The sequence below is a fragment of the Nerophis ophidion genome, linkage group LG02 (assembly GCF_033978795.1).
Source record: "Nerophis ophidion isolate RoL-2023_Sa linkage group LG02, RoL_Noph_v1.0, whole genome shotgun sequence".
Lineage (NCBI taxonomy): Eukaryota > Metazoa > Chordata > Actinopteri > Syngnathiformes > Syngnathidae > Nerophis > Nerophis ophidion.
Window position 1 is genome coordinate 83,476,647 of NC_084612.1, and position 18,141 is coordinate 83,494,787.

Here is an 18,141-nt window from a genome sequence, read left to right on the forward strand (position 1 = left end):
ACATGAATTTTGAAGCAGACAATAAATACCCCAGAGAAGACTTTGTTGTCAGTGCCTGTCATCTGAGTCCAGGTTCAACCCCAACAACCACCTTTGCTTAGTCAGTCAGTCTGGTTTTGGCAGAACGACTGAAGAGATTTGTCGTTTGTGAAGCTAGGCGCAAGTACCAGACTCGATATGACAATATTCCTGGTAACTACAGGGGTTGCGGCAGTTCTTGAGGTTTCGAGACCTCGGGCCAAGTCACCTTTGTTGTCGTTCATTTCAACCGTGGGCAGCTGCTCAGACTCGAATTCTGAAGCAGACAATAAAGCCCCAGAGAAGACTTCGTTGTCAGTGCCTGTCTTCTGAGGCCAGGTTCAACCCCAACAACCACCTTTGCTTACTCAGTCAGTCTGGTTTTGGCAGAACGACCCGGGAGATTTGTCGTTTGTGAAGGTAGGCGCAAGTACCAGCCTCGATATGACAATATTCCTGGTAACTACTGGGGTTGGTGCAGTTCTTGAGGTTTCGGGACCTCGGGCCAAGTCACCTTTGTTGTCGTTCATTTCAACCGCGGGCAGCTGCTCAGACTCGAAGTTTGAAGCAGACAATAAAACCCCAGAGAAGACTTCGTTGTCAGTGCCTGTCTTCTGAGTCCAGGTTTAACCCCAACAACCACCTTTGCTCAGTCAGTCAGTCTGGTTTTGGCAGAACGACCCGAAAGGTAGGCGCAAGTTCGAGACTCAATATGACAATATTCCTGGTAACTACTGGGGTTGGGGCAGTTCTTGAGGTTTCGGGACCTCGGGCCAAGTCACCTTTGTTGTCGTTCATTTCAACCGCGGGCAGCTGCTCAGACTCGAATTTTGAAACAGACAATAAAGCCCCAGAGAAGACTTTGTTGTCAGTGCCTGTCTTCTGAGTCCAGGTTTAACCCCAACAACCACCTTTGCTCAGTCAGTCAGTCTGGTTTTGGCGGAACGACCCGGGAGATATGTCGTTTGTGAAGGTAGGCGCAAGTACCAGACTCGATATGACAATATTCCTGGTAACTACAGGGGTTGCGGCAGTTCTTGAGGTTTCGGGACCTCGGCTCAAGTCACCTTTGTTGTCGTTCATTTCAACCGCGGGCAGCTGCTCAGACTCAAATTTTGAAGCAAACAATAAATCCCCAGAGAAGACTTCGTTGTCAGTGCCTGTCTTCTGAGTCCAGGTTTAACCCCAACAACCACCTTTGCTAAGTCAGTCAGTCTGGTTTTGACAGAACGACCCGAAAGGTAGGCGCAAGTTCGAGACTCGATATGACAATATTCCTGGTAACTACTGGGGTTGGGGCAGTTCTTGAGGTTTCGGGACCTCGGCTCAAGTCACCTTTGTTGTCGTTCATTTCAACCGCGGGCAGCTGCTCAGACTCGAATTTTCAAGCAGACAATAAATCCCCCAGAGAAGACTTCGTTGTCAGTGCCTGTCTTCTGAGTCCAGGTTTAACCCCAACAACCACCTTTGCTTAGTCAGTCAGTCTGATTTTGGCAGAACGACCCGGAAGGTAGGCGCAAGTACCAGACTCAATATGACAATATTCCTGGTAACTACTGGGGTTGCGGCAGTTCTTGAGGTTTCAGGAGCTCGGGCCACGTCACCTTTGTTGTCGTTCGTTTCAACCGCGGGCAGCTGCTCAGACTCGAATTTTCAAGCAGACAATAAATCCCCAGAGAAGACTTCGTTGTCAGTGCCTGTCTTCCGAGTCCAGGTTTAACCCCAACAACCACCTTTGCTCAGTCAGTCAGTCTGGTTTTGGCAGAACGACCCGGAAGGTAGGTGCAAGTACCAGACTCGATATGACAATATTCCTGGTAACTACGGGGGTTGGGGCAGTTCTTGAGGTTTCGGGACCTCGGGCCAAGTCACCTTTGTTGTCGTTCATTTCAACCGCGGGCAGCTGCTCAGACTTGAATTTTGAAGCAGACAGTAAATACCCCAGAGAAGACTTTGTTGTCAGTGCCTGTCATCTGAGTCCAGGTTCAACCCCAACAACCACCTTTGCTTAGTCAGTCAGTCTGGTTTTGGCAGAACGACTGAAGAGATTTGTCGTTTGTGAAGCTAGGCGCAAGTACCAGACTCGATATGACAATATTCCTGGTAACTACAGGGGTTGCGGCAGTTCTTGAGGTTTCGAGACCTCGGGCCAAGTCACCTTTGTTGTCGTTCATTTCAACCGTGGGCAGCTGCTCAGACTCGAATTCTGAAGCAGACAATAAATCCCCAGAGAAGACTTCATTGTCAGTGCCTGTCTTCTGAGTCCAGGTTTAACCCCAACAACCACCTTTGCTAAGTCAGTCTGGTTTTGGCAGAACGACCCGGGAGATTTGTTGTTTGTGAAGGTAGGCGCAAGTACCAGACTCGATATGACAATATTCCTGGTAACTACTGGGGTTGGGGCAGTTCTTGAGGTTTCGGGACCTCGGCTCAAGTCACCTTTGTTGTCGTTCATTTCAACCGCGGGCAGCTGCTCAGACTCGAATTTTGAAGCAGACAATAAAACCCCAGAGAAGACTTTGTTGTCAGTGCCTGTCTTCCGAGTCCAGGTTTAACCCCAACAACCACCTTTGCTTAGTCAGTCAGTCTGGTTTTGGCAGAACGACCCGGGAGATTTGTCGTTTGTGAAGGTAGGCGCAAGTACCAGCCTCGATATGACAATATTCCTGGTAACTACTGGGGTTGGTGCAGTTCTTGAGGTTTCGGGACCTCGGGCCAAGTCACCTTTGTTGTCGTTCATTTCAACCTCGGGCAGCTGCTCAGACTCGAATTTTGAAGCAGACAATAAAGCCCCAGAGAAGACTTCGTTGTCAGTGCCTGTCTTCTGAGTCCAGGTTTAACCTCAACAACCACCTTTGCTAAGTCAGTCAGTCTGGTTTTGGCAGAACGACCCGGAAGCTAGGCGCAAGTACCAGACTCAATATGACAATATTCCCGGTAACTACTGGGGTTGGGGCTGTTCTTGAGGTTTCGGGACCTCGGGCCAAGTCACCTTTGTTGTCGTTCATTTCAACCGCGGGCAGCTGCTCAGACTCAAATTTTCAAGCAGACAATAAATCCCCCAGAGAAGACTTCGTTGTCAGTGCCTGTCTTCTGAGTCCAGGTTTAACCCCAACAACCACCTTTGCTAAGTCAGTCTGGTTTTGGCAGAACGACCCGGGAGATTTGTCGTTTGTGAAGGTAGGCGCAAGTACCAGACTCGATATGATAATATTCCTGGTAACTACTGGGGTTGGTGCAGTTTTTGAGGTTTTCCACTGGTTCAAAACAAGTACTTCGAGACGGGGACCGATTGGGAGCCTGTTACCGGGAAGAGACCTCCTAGATTATTATATTCTACGGCTTTTGAAAAAACGAGAGGCGACAAGAACCGAGGATTATGAATTAACTCCACAAAAAAGGAGTAAGTTTATCCAATAGTTTAAAGTCCGAAGCGTTTTGCTCAAAACCGGAACTTCACGCTTGCGCGAAGACCGCGTCACTTCCTTTTTTCAAGCTTACGACGGAGCTTCTGCGATGCCACATATTTAAATGTTTATCCATGTTTTGTCCAAAAAAAAAATAGCTTACCTCGGAGTAAAAGAGAACAATGATACTAAAATACCGTATTTCCTTGAATTTCCGCCGGGGCGCTAATTAATTTAAAACCTCTTCTCACTCCGGCGCTTACCAAAAAGCATGCGGTAAATTTAGGCCTGCGCTTATAAATTTGAGTGTGATGTAAGGATACCATCATGAAAAGCACATTTAATAAAATGGTCTTACCTTTACTTATAAATAAAGCCCATACGCAGCTCCTTCTGATCAAAAGCATCGATAACTTGTTCATAGAAGTCTTCCTTATCTTTCTTCAGTTTTAAAAGTCTCTATGTCTCGATGGAGATCTTCCTTTATTACCTCCTGCTTTGATTGAAAGTCCAGTTTAGAAAACGGTTTTATTTTAGATATGTAATCCTCCATGTTAAAAGTGCAAGCGAGAGGAAAAAATTAACGATCACTGCTTGTTGTCACTTCTTCTGCAGCCGAGTAGTCGCAAGAAGGATCACTAGCGCCCTCTACCACCAGAAGGCGGGAGTCATTTAATGGATCATATATTTGACACACGCAGCTACGGTATATTAATAAAACATAGCTGCTTACTGTTCTTTTTAGCATATTCAATAGCTTGGACCTTAAATCCTACTGAATAGCTCTTAGTCTTCTTCCCTTTATCCGATTTCAAATGATTGAAATCAGCCTCCTCCATTTTGAAAATGATGACAGGTGAAGTCTCACTCGTGACGTGACGAGTTTGACCCTGTGGAAATTCTAGGCATATGCTAATTATTTTGCGAAACGAGTTTGACCTGGCGTTAATCCTGAGCCGGCGGTAATGTTAAGCATGCGCTAATTATTTTGCGAAGTAATTCAAGGAAATACGGTATACAATATACAAAAAGACATAAAATGGCGAATTTTTAACCACTTTCACTCCTCTGCCATTTCAATGAACGACACACTACTGACACCGGTCGGGTATTTTATTTTTAGTGAAGTGAATTATATTTATATAGCGCTTTTTCTCTAGTGACTCAAAGAGCTTTACATAGTGAAACCCATTATCTAAGTTACATTTAAACAGTGTGAGACAGGAAGTGATGTAGCCTTTGCACATGTGTGGACCCTTTAGGTCAGGGGTGTACAAACTTTTTAACTGGGGGGGTGGATTGGACTAAAGTTAGGTCGAAAACTGACTACATGCAAAGTAACTATATGTTTATATACATATATATATATATATACATATATATATATATATATATGTATGTATGTATGTATGTATATATACATACATATATATATATATATATGTATGTATGTGTATATATGTATGTATGTATGTATATACAGTATATATATGTATATATATATGTATATATATATATATATATATATATATATATATATATATATATATATATATATATATATATATATATATATATATATATATATATATATATATATATATATATATATTCGTGTGTGTTTGTGTACATATAATAATAACATAATGGATATATAGTTAATAATTGATATAATATAATTATAGTAATATCATATAAAGTATATATAAATAATAGTATGTAAAAGTTGGACTCCTACCATGTTTACTTCTGTGATGACCTCTTCAACGCTTTGTAATCAGTCAGAAATATCAAGCAGCTAAAAGTCAAACATGGACAATGTGGACCTAGTTTTTTGCATTTTTCCCATCATGCCTTGCAACGGATTTAAATGGGTGTAATTTTGAATTTTATGGTGCTTGGACTTTTTTTTTATTATAACAGGTTTTGTTATGTGTGACAAAGTGTGTTGACTTCGTGCCGGTTGAACTTTTTTTTTTTTTTTGCACCATGACTAGGAAAGGTTGTTTGGATTGGGTTGTACAAATAAATGCTGTGTTTGGTATTCTTCTTCCTCCAAACATGACCAGTTGAGTTCATACCAAAAAGTTCTATTTTGGTTTCATCTGACCACATGACATTCTCCCAATCCTCTGCTGTATCATCCATGTATCCATTTTGCTATAAACTCAACTGGTGGTGTTTGGAGGAAGAAGAATACTGAGTTGCATCCCAAGAACACCATACCTACTGTGAAGCATGGGGGTGGAAACATCATGCTTTGGAGATGTTTTTTTTTGCTAAGGGGACAGGACGATTGATCCGTGTTAAGGAAAGAATGAACGGGGCCATGTATCGTGAGATTTTGATCCAAAACCTTTGAATGGTTGACCAAATACTTATTTTCCACCATAATTTACACATAAATTCTTAAAAATTCCTACAATGTGAATTCCTGGATTATTTTTTCACACTCTGTCTCTCACAGTTGAAGTGTACCTATGATGAACATTACAGACCTCTGTCATCATTTTAAGTGGGAGAACTTGCACAATCGCTGGCTGACTAAATACTTTTTAGCCCCACTGTATAAACCAGGGGTCGGGAACCTTTTTGGTTGACAGAGCCATTAAGCCAAATATTTCAAAATGCATTTCTGTGAGAGCCGTATAATATTTTTTAAACACTGAATACAACTAAATGCGTGCATTTTTAAGTAAGACCTGATCATGTTCTGTTTAGTTATGTTCTGTTTGGTTTTTGACTCCATTAGCTCCTGTTTTTGCGCACCCTGGTTTGTTTTTGTTTCCATGACTCCACCAATCAGTTCGCCTGTTTTCACGACTCACACACCTGATTTACTTGCACTCACGTACCTGTTGTCAATCACCACGTCACCATTGAAGCCTGCAGTTGCCAGGCAGTCAGCCTAGCGACATCACCTTCTACTCACCCTCTGTCACCTCCTACACACCTACGTTATCCATGCCGACGATCCGTGCTCTTTCTAGGGTCCAAGTATGTTTTTCATGCCATAGTTTATAAGTTTTATTTTATGTTCATAGTTCTCCCATTGTGCGAGTTTTAGTTTTCATAGCCAACTTTTTAACCTCCACTGAGAGCGCCTTTTGTTTATACCCTTTGTTTTTGTAATATTTTCGAGGTTAAGATTAAAGATGTCGTTACTTTCACGCCATGTCCGTTCCAATCGCTTTGCACCACGGAGAAAAACAACCAAACCGTAGTCCAGGTCTTGACAAGACCAACATTTTTAGAGTATAATAAGTCTCTTATTCTTTTTAACCCTTGTATTATGTTGAAAAAAATTACATTGATTATGTTGCGGGTCGTTTTGACCCGTACTGTGTAAATGCACTCAAAACAGTCAAGAAAACAGGTTAAACCAATAACAATTTTATTTTAGGTTATATAAACATTTTGAAAAGTGACATACATTACATTTTTTTATTCCAATTGTATTATGTTAAGGGTCAATTTGACCCATTTCAGTTTTTGTGTTGATCAAAGTACTGGTTATCCTGTCTTTTTCTGGCTGAAATCTGGTGACTTTTCCTCATCTAGGGTCTTGAACTGCTGTGTAAAATCTGGACCCTTTGTTGTGTAGTGGAATGTTTGTGCAGAGTTTGTATAAAAAGATGATGTTGCGAGTCATTTTGACCCAGGCGCTTTAATGTGGGTAAATAGCTGTTCAGGTCCAAAAATAAACGTGTCTCCTTGATGTACTTTTTACTTTGATGTACAATTGTTTGTAATTGGATTGTCTCTGAGACCCAGAGCCAGGTGTGTGAAGAGAGGGAACTTTCTCACACTTGTCCTTGTCTCCCCAGATGTCATCCTTCTGGAGCTCATTTTTGGTGAGTTTGTCAAAGAGATGACATGAGAACAGTGACAAGGACAAGTGTGACAAAGTTCCCTCTCTGGGTCTCAGAAGCAATCACAATACAAATAACTGTACATCAAAGTAAAAAGTACATCAAAGAGACTTGTTTATTTTGGCTATAAACCCACATTAAAGTATCTGGGTCAAAATGACCCGCAACACCATATTTGTATACTAAATGTGTAAAAGTATAACAACTACTAAATGTGTAAAAGTACTACAACTTCTAAATGTGTAAAAATACTAGAACTACGACTAAATGTGTCAAATTGCTAAAACTACTAAATGTGTAAAAGTACTACAACTTATAAATGTGTCAAATTACTACTACTACTAAATGTGTAAAAGTAATACAACGACAACTGAATGTGTAAAAGTACAACTTCTAATGAATGTGTGAAAGTACTACTACTACTATTAAATGTGTAAACCTACTAGAACTACTACTAAATGTGTACAAGTAAAACAACTACTAAATGTGTAAAAGTATTACAACTACTAAATGTGTAAAAGTATTACAACTACTAAATGTGTAAAAGTACTACTACCACTAAATGTGTAAAAGTACTACTACCACTAAATGTGTTAAAGTATTGCAACGGCAACTAAATGTGTAAAAGTACTACGACAACTGAATGTGTAAAAGTACAACTACTAATAAATGTGTAAAAGTACTACTACTACTATTAAATGTGTAAACGTACTAGAACTACTACTAAATGTGTACAAGTAAAACAACTACTAAATGTGTAAAAGTACTACTACCACTAAATGCGTAAAGGTACTACTACCACTAAATGTGTTAAAGTATTGCAACGACAACTAAATGTGTAAAAGTACTACAACTACTATTAAATGGGTAAACGTACTACAACTATTTAATGTGTAAAAGTACTACAACTACTAATTGTGTAAAAGTATAATTACTACTAAATGTGTACAAGTGCTACAACTACTAAATGTGTAAAAATACTATTACTACTAGATGTGTAAAATGATGACTATAATGTTCTTAGAATCTTGAGATAATGCGAAAAAGCAATAAACATTTTTTCAAACATAACTTCTAAACAACACATGCAAAATGGCTAATAACCATCCATCCATCCATCGATTTTCTACCGCTTATTCCCTTTTGGGGGCGTGGGGGGCGCTGGCGCCTATCTCAGCTACAATCGGGCGGAAGGCGGGGTACACCCTGGACCAGTCGCCACCTCATCGCAGGGTCAACACAAATAACGCCTGAAATAATGCATCTTTGGGAGTTTTACTCGAAACATATGCTTTTTTTTAAATGTTACAAATGCAAAATGTATTTTTTTGACTCAATATGACTATAATGTTCTTTGAATCCTGAGATAATGCAAACTCTGCAAGACATTCCGCTACACAACAAAGTGTCCAGATTTTTACACACCAGTTCATGAGGAAAAGTCGCCAAATTTCAGCAAGAAAAAGAAAGGATGACCAGTACTTTGATCAACACAAAAACTGAAATGGGTCAAATTGACCCTTAACATAATAATCGTTATTTTTAATTGCACCAATAATAAATATATTACTTCTTACCATTGGACAGGTGCGATAGAAAACGGATGGTTGAATTAAAAAGTTTTATGACTTGAACGTACTACAACTATTTAATGTGTAAAAGTACTACAACTACTATTAAATGGGTTAACGTACTACAACGATTTAATGTGTAAAAGTACTACAACTACTAATTGTGTAAAAGTATAATTACTACTAAATGTGTACAAGTGCTACAACTACTAAATGTGTAAAAATACTATTACTACTAGATGTGTAAAATTATGACTATAATGTTCTTTGAATCCTGAGATAATGCAAACTCTGCAAGACATTCCGCTACACAACAAAGTGTCCAGATTTTTACACACCAGTTCATGAGGAAAAGTCGCCAAATTTCAGCAAGAAAAAGAAAGGATGACCAGTACTTTGATCAACACAAAAACGGAAATGGGTCAAATTGACCCTCAACATAATAATCGTTATTTTTAATCGAACCAATAATAAATATATTACTTTTTACCATTGGACAGGTGCGATGGAAAACGGATGGTTGAATTAAAAAGTTGTATGACTTGAACGTTATTTTTAACACTGTGCTTACCATCGTTATTATCCATTACTTATCGTGTTAAGCAACGTCAGCTAAGTTTTATCCGAGACTGCATCTGGCTCTAGACCCATAGGTTCCCTACCCCTGGTGTAAACTCTCAGACCTCGTGGTCGGTGGTAGTGGGTTTCAAACGTTGTTTTGTTTATTTCAAACCGGGAAGTGGCCATTGATCTAAAAGTGAACGTTTCCGGATGCTTCCGCAGACGAAGACGTCTGCAAGCTGTACTGCAGCGCCGTGGACTTCGACTTCTTCTTCGCCATGTCCGGCAAGGTCAAAGACGGCACCTCCTGCTCCGACCACAAAGGCGACGTCTGCATCGACGGGGTTTGCGAGGTATTTTCACTCTCTTCTACTTGCCGTCCCGTCGAATGGAACTCCAATGCCGGGTCCGCAGCGGGAAAGTCAGGTGGCCTCGGCTGCGGGCAAAAGGACCGCAAGTGTCGCCTTTCAGCGGCTGTCAAGAGCGCGTTTCTAAACGATAATTTCAAAACTCTGACCATGGTCTTTCCTCCGTCTTGCGGTCCGACCTAAACCGAGGCGTCGACACTTACTTTGTCAAGTTTGGGGGGGGACGCGGAGCAGAAAACTTTGGGCCGCTCACTGAATCCCAAGGAGTCGCCACAGTGTTGCTGTTGGCGGCCCGCCAGACCCGGGCTTGAATTGACACGGACGTGAACCGGTGTCAGCAATTATGGTGCTTGTGGCGCACGGTACATAGTCCTGCACATGCAGTGGTCCAGGACCGGACTGGATGTGGCGACACATAATACGCCGCTTTAGATAACCCTTTCACTTTATCATCCGCGAAGAGCAGATGTGTCCCGGCTTCTCCCAGTCCAACATAAATAAGCTAAGCTTTATTCAGGTTCTGCCTAAGGTCTGGTTGTACCCAAATATAAACGCAACACTTCTGTTTTTGCTCCCGTTTTCGCATGAGTTGAACTCGAAGATGTAGAACTTGGACAAGACCTGGTCCCACGGATGAAGTGCTGGCTGTCCAAAGTCGGGACTCGGGTTGGGCCGCTCGCCTGTGCATCGGTTTGGGACATCTCTTAGCTGAGGACGGGTCTCCGCTCGGGATGGTCTCCTGCTGGCCCCGCTATGGACTGGACTCTCACTATTATGTTAGATCCACTATGGACTGGACTCTCGCTATTATGTTAGTTCAACTATGGACTGGACTCACACTATTATGTTAGATCCTCTATGGACTGGACTCCCACACGATTATGTTAGATCCACTATGGACTGGACTCTCGCTATTATGCTAGATCCACTATGGACTTGACTCTCACTATTATGTTAGATCCACTATGGACTGGACTCTCACTATTTAGTTAGATCCACTATGGACTGGACTCTCGCTATTATGTTGGATCCACTATGGACTGGACTCTCAGACTATTATGTCAGATCCACTATGGACTGGACTCCCACTATTATGTTAGATCCACTATGGACTGGACTCTCACTATTATGTTAGATCCACTACGGACTGGACTCTCACTATTATGTTAGATCCACTATGGACTGGACTCGCACTATTATGTTAGATCTACTATGGACTGGACTCTCACTATTATGTTTGATCCACTGTGGACTGGACTCTCACTATTATGTTAGATCCATTATGGACTGGACTCTCACTATTATGTTAGATCTACTATGGACTGGACTCTCGCTATTATGTTAGATCCACTATGGACTGGACTCTCACTATTATGTTAGATCCACTATGGACTGGACTCTCACTATTATGTTAGATCTACTATGGACTGGACTCTCACTATTATGTTGGATCCACTATGGACTGGACTCTCACTATTATGTTAGATCCACTATGGACTGGACTCTCAGTATTATTATGTTAGATCCACTATGGACTGGACTCCCACTATTATGTTAGATCCGCTATGGACTGGACTCTCACTATTATGTCAGATCCACTATGGACTGGACTCTCACTATTATGTTAGATCCACTATGGACTGGACTCTCACTATTATGTTAGATCCACTATGGACTGGACTCTCACTATTATGTTAGATCCACTATGGACTGGACTCTCACTATTATGCTGGATCCACTATGGACTGGACTCTCACTATTATGCTAGATCCACTATGGACTGGACTCTCACTATTATGTTGGGTCCAATATGGACTGGACTATCAGTATTATGTTAGATCCAATATGGACTGGACTTTCACAGTATTATGCTAGATCCACAATGGACTGGGCTCTCACACTATTATGCTAGATCCACTATGGACTGGACTCTCACTATTATGTTAGATCCACTATGGACTGGACTCTCAGTATTATATTAGATCCACTATGGACTGGACTCTCGCTATTATGTTGGATCCACTATGGACTGGACTCTCACAATATTATGCTAGATCCACTCGACGTCCTTCGCACTAGTAGCCCTAGGGTAAGGGGGTCCTCACATCTGTACCTCTCCAAGGTTCCTCATTGTCCCATTGGGTTGAGTTTTTCCTTGCCCTGATGTGGGATCTGAACCGAGGATGTTGTTGTGGCTTGTGCAGCCCTTTGATACATTTGTGATTTAGGGCTATATAAATAAACATTGATTGATTGATATTCCTCCCAAGTATCGGTCACAAATCTGTCTAGACCTGTGTAAGTGAATGTTGGTCCACTCCTTTTCAACGGCTGGATACTGGCAGGAATTGGAACACGTCGATCCACAGCATCCCGGACATGCTCAATGGCTGACTTGTCCGCCGAGTATGCCGGTTGGATGTACTGCCAAATTTTCTGAGACGGCTTATGGTAGAGAAATGAACATTCAATTTAAAAAATAATGTTAACGAGGTCTTAATTAATTTTTCAAATCAGATTAATCACATGATTACTTGCTGGCGTAACTGAAATTTGTTTAATGAAATACCCCAATATTTGCACAAAAATTTGATTTTATTGTCAGAATGTTATCCTGAAACGTTTTTTAAGGTTTTACTTGAATGCTCTTAATTTTTTTGCAAAAAAATGTAGTTATTTTTTATCTAAAGTTCTTACAGGATGTGTTTTAGAGTAAAATAATCCGGAATCTCCTCGCTCATTGCCCATTCAAGTCCGATACGACGACGGACTCTGGTCATATTGAGACCTTGATGAGGTTGACGAGTATTCAGATGAGCTTTCATTGAGACGATTTCTCACAGTTTATGCAGAAATTCTTTGACTATGCAAACCAATTGTTGCAGCAGCAGTCCGGGTTGCTGGATGTGGAAGTCTTGGGCTGGTTTGGTTACACACGGTCTGCGTTTGTGAGGCTGGTTGGATGTACTGCCAAATTGTCTGAGACGGCTCATGGTAAAGAAATGAACATTAAATTCGTGGGCAGCAGCTCGGGTGGAAATTCAACTAGGTCTTAATTAATTTTTAAAATCAGATTAATCACATGATTACTCGCTTGCGTGATTAAAATTTGCTTAAGAAAATACCCCAATATTTGCACAAAAATGCAATTTTACTGTCAGAATGTAATTTAGGAACGTTTTTTTCAGGTTTCACTTGAATGCATGTCATTTATTTGCACAAAAAACTTGGTTAGTTTTATCTAAAGTTCTTTCAGGATGTGTGTTGGAGTAAAATAGTCGGATTCTACTCGCACATTGCCCACTCAAGTCCGATACGACGACGGACTCTAGTCATATTGAGACCTTGATGAGGTTGACGAGTATTCAGATGAGCTTTCCCTGAGACGGTTTCTCACAGTTTGTGCAGAAATTTTGGGGATGTACAAACCAATTGTTGCAGCAGCTGTCTGGGTGGATGGATGTGGGATCTTGGGCTGGTTTGGTTACACATGGTCTGCGATTGCGAGGCAGGTTGGATGTACTGCCAAATTGTCTGAGACAGCTCATGGTAGAGAAATGAACATTCAATTCGCGGGCAGCAGCTCGGGTGGAAATTCCTGCAGTCAACTAGGTCTTAATTAATTTTTTAAATCAGATTAATCAGATGATTACTAGCTTGCGTGATTGAAATTTGCTTAAGAAAATACCCCAATATTTGCAAAAAAATTCAATTTTACTGTCAGAATGTCATTTAGGAACATTTTTTCAGGTTTCGCTTGAATGCATGTCATTTATTTGCCCCAAAAACTTGGTTAGTTTTATCTAAAGTTCTTTCAGGATGTGTGTTGGAGTAAAATAGTCGGATTCTACTCGCACATTGCCCACTCAAGTCCGATACGACGACGGACTCTAGTCATATTGAGACCTTGATGAGGTTGACGAGTATTCAGATGAGCTTTCCCTGAGACGGTTTCTCACAGTTTGTGCAGAAATTATTTGGATGTACAAAACCAATTGTTGCAGCAGCTGTCTGGGTGGCTGGATGTAGGATCTTGGGCTGGTTTGGTTACACATGGTCTGCGATTGTGAGGCCGGTTGAATGTACTGCCAAATTGTCTGAGACGGTTCATGGTAAAGAAATGAACATTCAATTCGCGGGCAGCAGCTCGGGTGGAAATTCCTGCAGTCAACTAGGTCTTAATTAATTTTTTAAATCAGATTAATCAGATGATTACTAGCTTGCGTGATTGAAATTTGCTTAAGAAAATACCCCAATATTTGCAAAAAAATGCAATTTTACTGTCAGAATGTCATTTAGGAACGTTTTTTCAGGTTTCGCTTGAATGCATGTCATTTATTTGCCCCAAAAACTTGGTTAGTTTTATCTAAAGTTCTTTCATGATGTGTGTTGGAGTAAAATAGTCGGATTCTACTCGCACATTGCCCACTCAAGTCCGATACGACGACGGACTCTAGTCATATTGAGACCTTGATGAGGTTGACGAGTATTCAGATGAGCTTTCCCTGAGACGGTTTCTCACAGTTTGTGCAGAAATTATTTGGATGTACAAAACCAATTGTTGCAGCAGCTGTCTGGGTGGCTGGATGTAGGATCTTGGGCTGGTTTGGTTACACATGGTCTGCGATTGTGAGGCCGGTTGGATGTACTGCCAAATTCTCTGAGACGGCTTTGGGGAGAGAAATGAACATTCAATTCACGGGCAACCACTGGTACACAACAACAACAAAATGCATGATTAATGTAAGTGTGTTCATGATTAATAATTTCTGCGATTTAATCACATTAATATAATTCATATTAATATTAATTTTCTCATTTTGTCAGCCCTAAAGTAAACATAATAGACATTAGTTGTCACTCTTTCTTGATCCCAATTTGGGGATTTCTTGAAAAGCAATGAAAAGCAACAATCAACCGTAACAGTTGGAGTTGTGTTGCTAGCTGCCAATCAAACAAACACCACGAATGACAGTAGTAGGCTAACATACAAATGACTATCACCTAGCAAGGCTAAAATCCCATTTTTTGGTGTGCTTTTTTTGCAGGCCGTGGGCTGCGATCAGATTTTAGGTTCCAAAGCCTCTCTGGATGCGTGTGGCGTTTGTAAAGGGAACAACTCCACCTGCAAACTGTACAAGGGCCAATACACCCTGCAGCACAGAGCCAACGGTAAGATCGCACATTTCCCTATTTTTAGGGTCCTTGGCCATGGGGCAAGGACCCTATTGAAACTGCTGTGTTTTATTATTATTCCGCACCTACTCGCTGTAATCTGACCCCCTTAACATGCTTCAAAACTCACCAAATTTGACACACACATTGGTATAGCGAACTTTCCCAACATATTAAGCAACCAATCCCCCAAAATGAAAATTGCGCTCTAGCGCCCCCTAGGAAAAAATTACAGACAAAACTGCATGTAACTTCTGTTAGGAATGTCATAGCGACATGAAACAAAAACTCCTATATAGGTCTGACTTAGACCCAATTTTCATAAACTCACTTCTTTCAGCAAAAATCTACAGGAAGTTGGCAAAAACCCCTTCAAAATAAAATTTGCGCAAAAAATGCAATTTTTGACCCCTTTAAAATGCTTCAAAAGTCACCAAACTTGGTGCACACATAAGGACTGGCGAATATTGCGATTTAATGAAAAAATCCAAGCCCCAAAACTCAAAATTGCGCTCTAGCGCTATTTTTGAATAAAACACTGAAAAAACTGCTCCTAGGAAGAAAACACAGACAAAACTGCTTGTAACTTCCGGTAAGAATGTCGGAGGGACATGAAACAAAAACCTCTATGTAGGTCTCGCTTAGACCTACATTTCATAGATTGACACCCCCCAACAATAATCAACAGGAAGTTTGCAATCCCCCCTTCAAAATAAAAGTTTTGTAAAAACCGGTCACCTTTCTTCAAACATTATCTCCTCTGAGTGCGTTTGTTGTTTTGGCTTCAAACTCGCACAGGAGAGAGATTGAACCATTCTGATTAAAAGCATAGAACAGAGTTTTGATAAGTTCTCAGGTTTTGATTTTACGCGCCTTCAAAGAATTCCTGTGCAAAGTCTCCTAAAAAATGTAATTTTTGCCTCTTTGAGCTGTTATTTGACCCCCTTAAAATGCTTCTAAACTCACCAAACTTGACACACAAATCAGGTCTGGCAAAAATTGAGATCTGATGAAAAAACCTAACCTCAAAACTCAAAATTGCGCTCTACCGCCCCCCTAGGAATACAACACGGACAAACTGCTCCTAGGAAGAAAACACAGACAAAACTGCTTGTAACTTCCGGTAGTAATGTCAAAGAGACATGAAACAAAAAACACTATGTAGGTCTCACTTAGACCTACATTTTAATAATTAACATACTTTAGCAAAAATCAACAGGAAGTTTGATATTTTCACTTCAATACAACAACTGCATTACTTTCACAATGCATTAGATTCTCAAAATAGTGGCTCCAAGGCGTCTTCTAACGCCTATCCGGCCGTGGGTCTCGGGGGCAGCAGCCAAAGGCGGACCCGACCAACGCTGCTTGCAGCTTTATTCAACTTTAAATCTGATAATACACACATTTAACTACTTCAACTGTGAATTGTCTATCTCAGGCAACTTTATTTTATTACGGTACAAGGTTCTTTCACCGGGGATAAATCATTGGAGTACAAGACTGCAAGTAACAGGAGTGAGTTTTTAGCGTAGAATCAGAAAACACATGGAATATAGCTCATTTATGACACGACAATACCATGACTCATTTAAAAATAAATTAATAAATATTAAAAAATGCTTGTTATCAAATAAAGATAATATATATAGTTCAAATTAGTCAATAAAATAGTTATTAGTACACTTCTGCTCCACAGGTTGTCCTTATTATTTTAAAGGAAATAAATATTGATCGACTTATTACAAGTAAAAAAAAAATGTTAACATAGTTTTTAGTCTGTAATAGAAAAAATTTAAAGTACATAAATTTGCCTCATTTAAATTATGAACATGAATCGTTGGATACAAAAATATAACATTTGTGATCTCAATTAATCAATTTATTAATTTCATTTATTTTCCTGATCTCTGCCGGCACATTTTCAGTGGCATATATCAACAAGGTTTTAAAAAGGTGACAGAGATATTATGTAACGAAACCAAGACGTTTGTGGTGGAAATCTTTGGGCACCTAAAGATTCGATCGAACTCCGATTCGATTGAGAGTCAATTCTTGATTCAAACCGGTTTTTGCAATGGAATTTTTGGCTGTAGGAATTATATATATATATATATATATATATATATATATATATATATATATATATATATATATATATATATATATATATATATGTATATGTAGGTGTGGGAAAAATCACAAGACTACTTCATCTCTACAGAACTGTTTCATGAGGGGTTCCCTCAATCATCAGGAGAGTTTCCAATTGTTGCAGCAGCTCTCTGGGTGGCTGGATGTGGGATCTTGGGCTGGTGTGGTTACACATGGTCTGCGATTGTGAGGCCGGTTGGATGTACTGCCAAATTCTTTTTAGACGGCTTTTGGGAGAGAAATGAACATTCAATTCACGGGCAACTCTCCTGATGATTGAGGAAACCCCTCATGAAACAGTTCTGTAGAGATGAAGTAGTCTTGTGATTTTTCCCACACCTACGGTATCGAGCACTATTCTCTGGATAATCCAATCAAGATATATATATATATATTTAATCAAGAATTGTTAAGAATCGAGAAAGAATTATAATGAATATATACATACACTATATATATATATATATATATATACACACACACTATATTAATATAAATATATGTATGTATGTATGTATACATATAGACATATATATGTCTATATGTATACATACATACATACATAAATGACAAACAAGGATGCTCAATTGTTACAAAAAAAAATATTTTTATCAGAAGAACACAGAAATATCGATTCACACCTGGATCGCGATTCTTATTCATCCCGATTCTAAATCGATCCATGATTTTTAAAAGTCAATTAAAAAAAAAATTATACAAATAAACAGTATATATATATATATATATATATATATATATATATATATATATATACATATATATATATATATATATATATATATATATATATATATATATATATATATATATATATATACTGTTTATCCGTATACTTTTTTTTAATCGACTTTTAAAAATCATGGATCGATTTAGAATCGGGATGAATAAGAATCGCGATCCAGATGCGTAAAAAAAAGTATACGGATAAACAGTATATATATATATATATATATATATATATATATATATATATATATATATATATATATATATA

At 39.6% G+C, this 18,141-nt stretch overlaps 1 protein-coding gene across 1 annotated transcript in view; it reads left to right on the forward strand.

The window, feature by feature from the left end:
* LOC133548270 (A disintegrin and metalloproteinase with thrombospondin motifs 18-like) overlaps positions 1–18,141 on the forward strand; it is a 199,595-nt gene that overhangs the window by 122,826 nt on the left and 58,628 nt on the right. The window contains exons 14-15 of the mRNA XM_061893586.1: positions 9,652–9,782; positions 14,846–14,969. Of these exons, the coding sequence (XP_061749570.1) occupies positions 9,652–9,782; positions 14,846–14,969 (255 nt within the window). The remainder of the gene's footprint in view (positions 1–9,651; positions 9,783–14,845; positions 14,970–18,141) is intronic.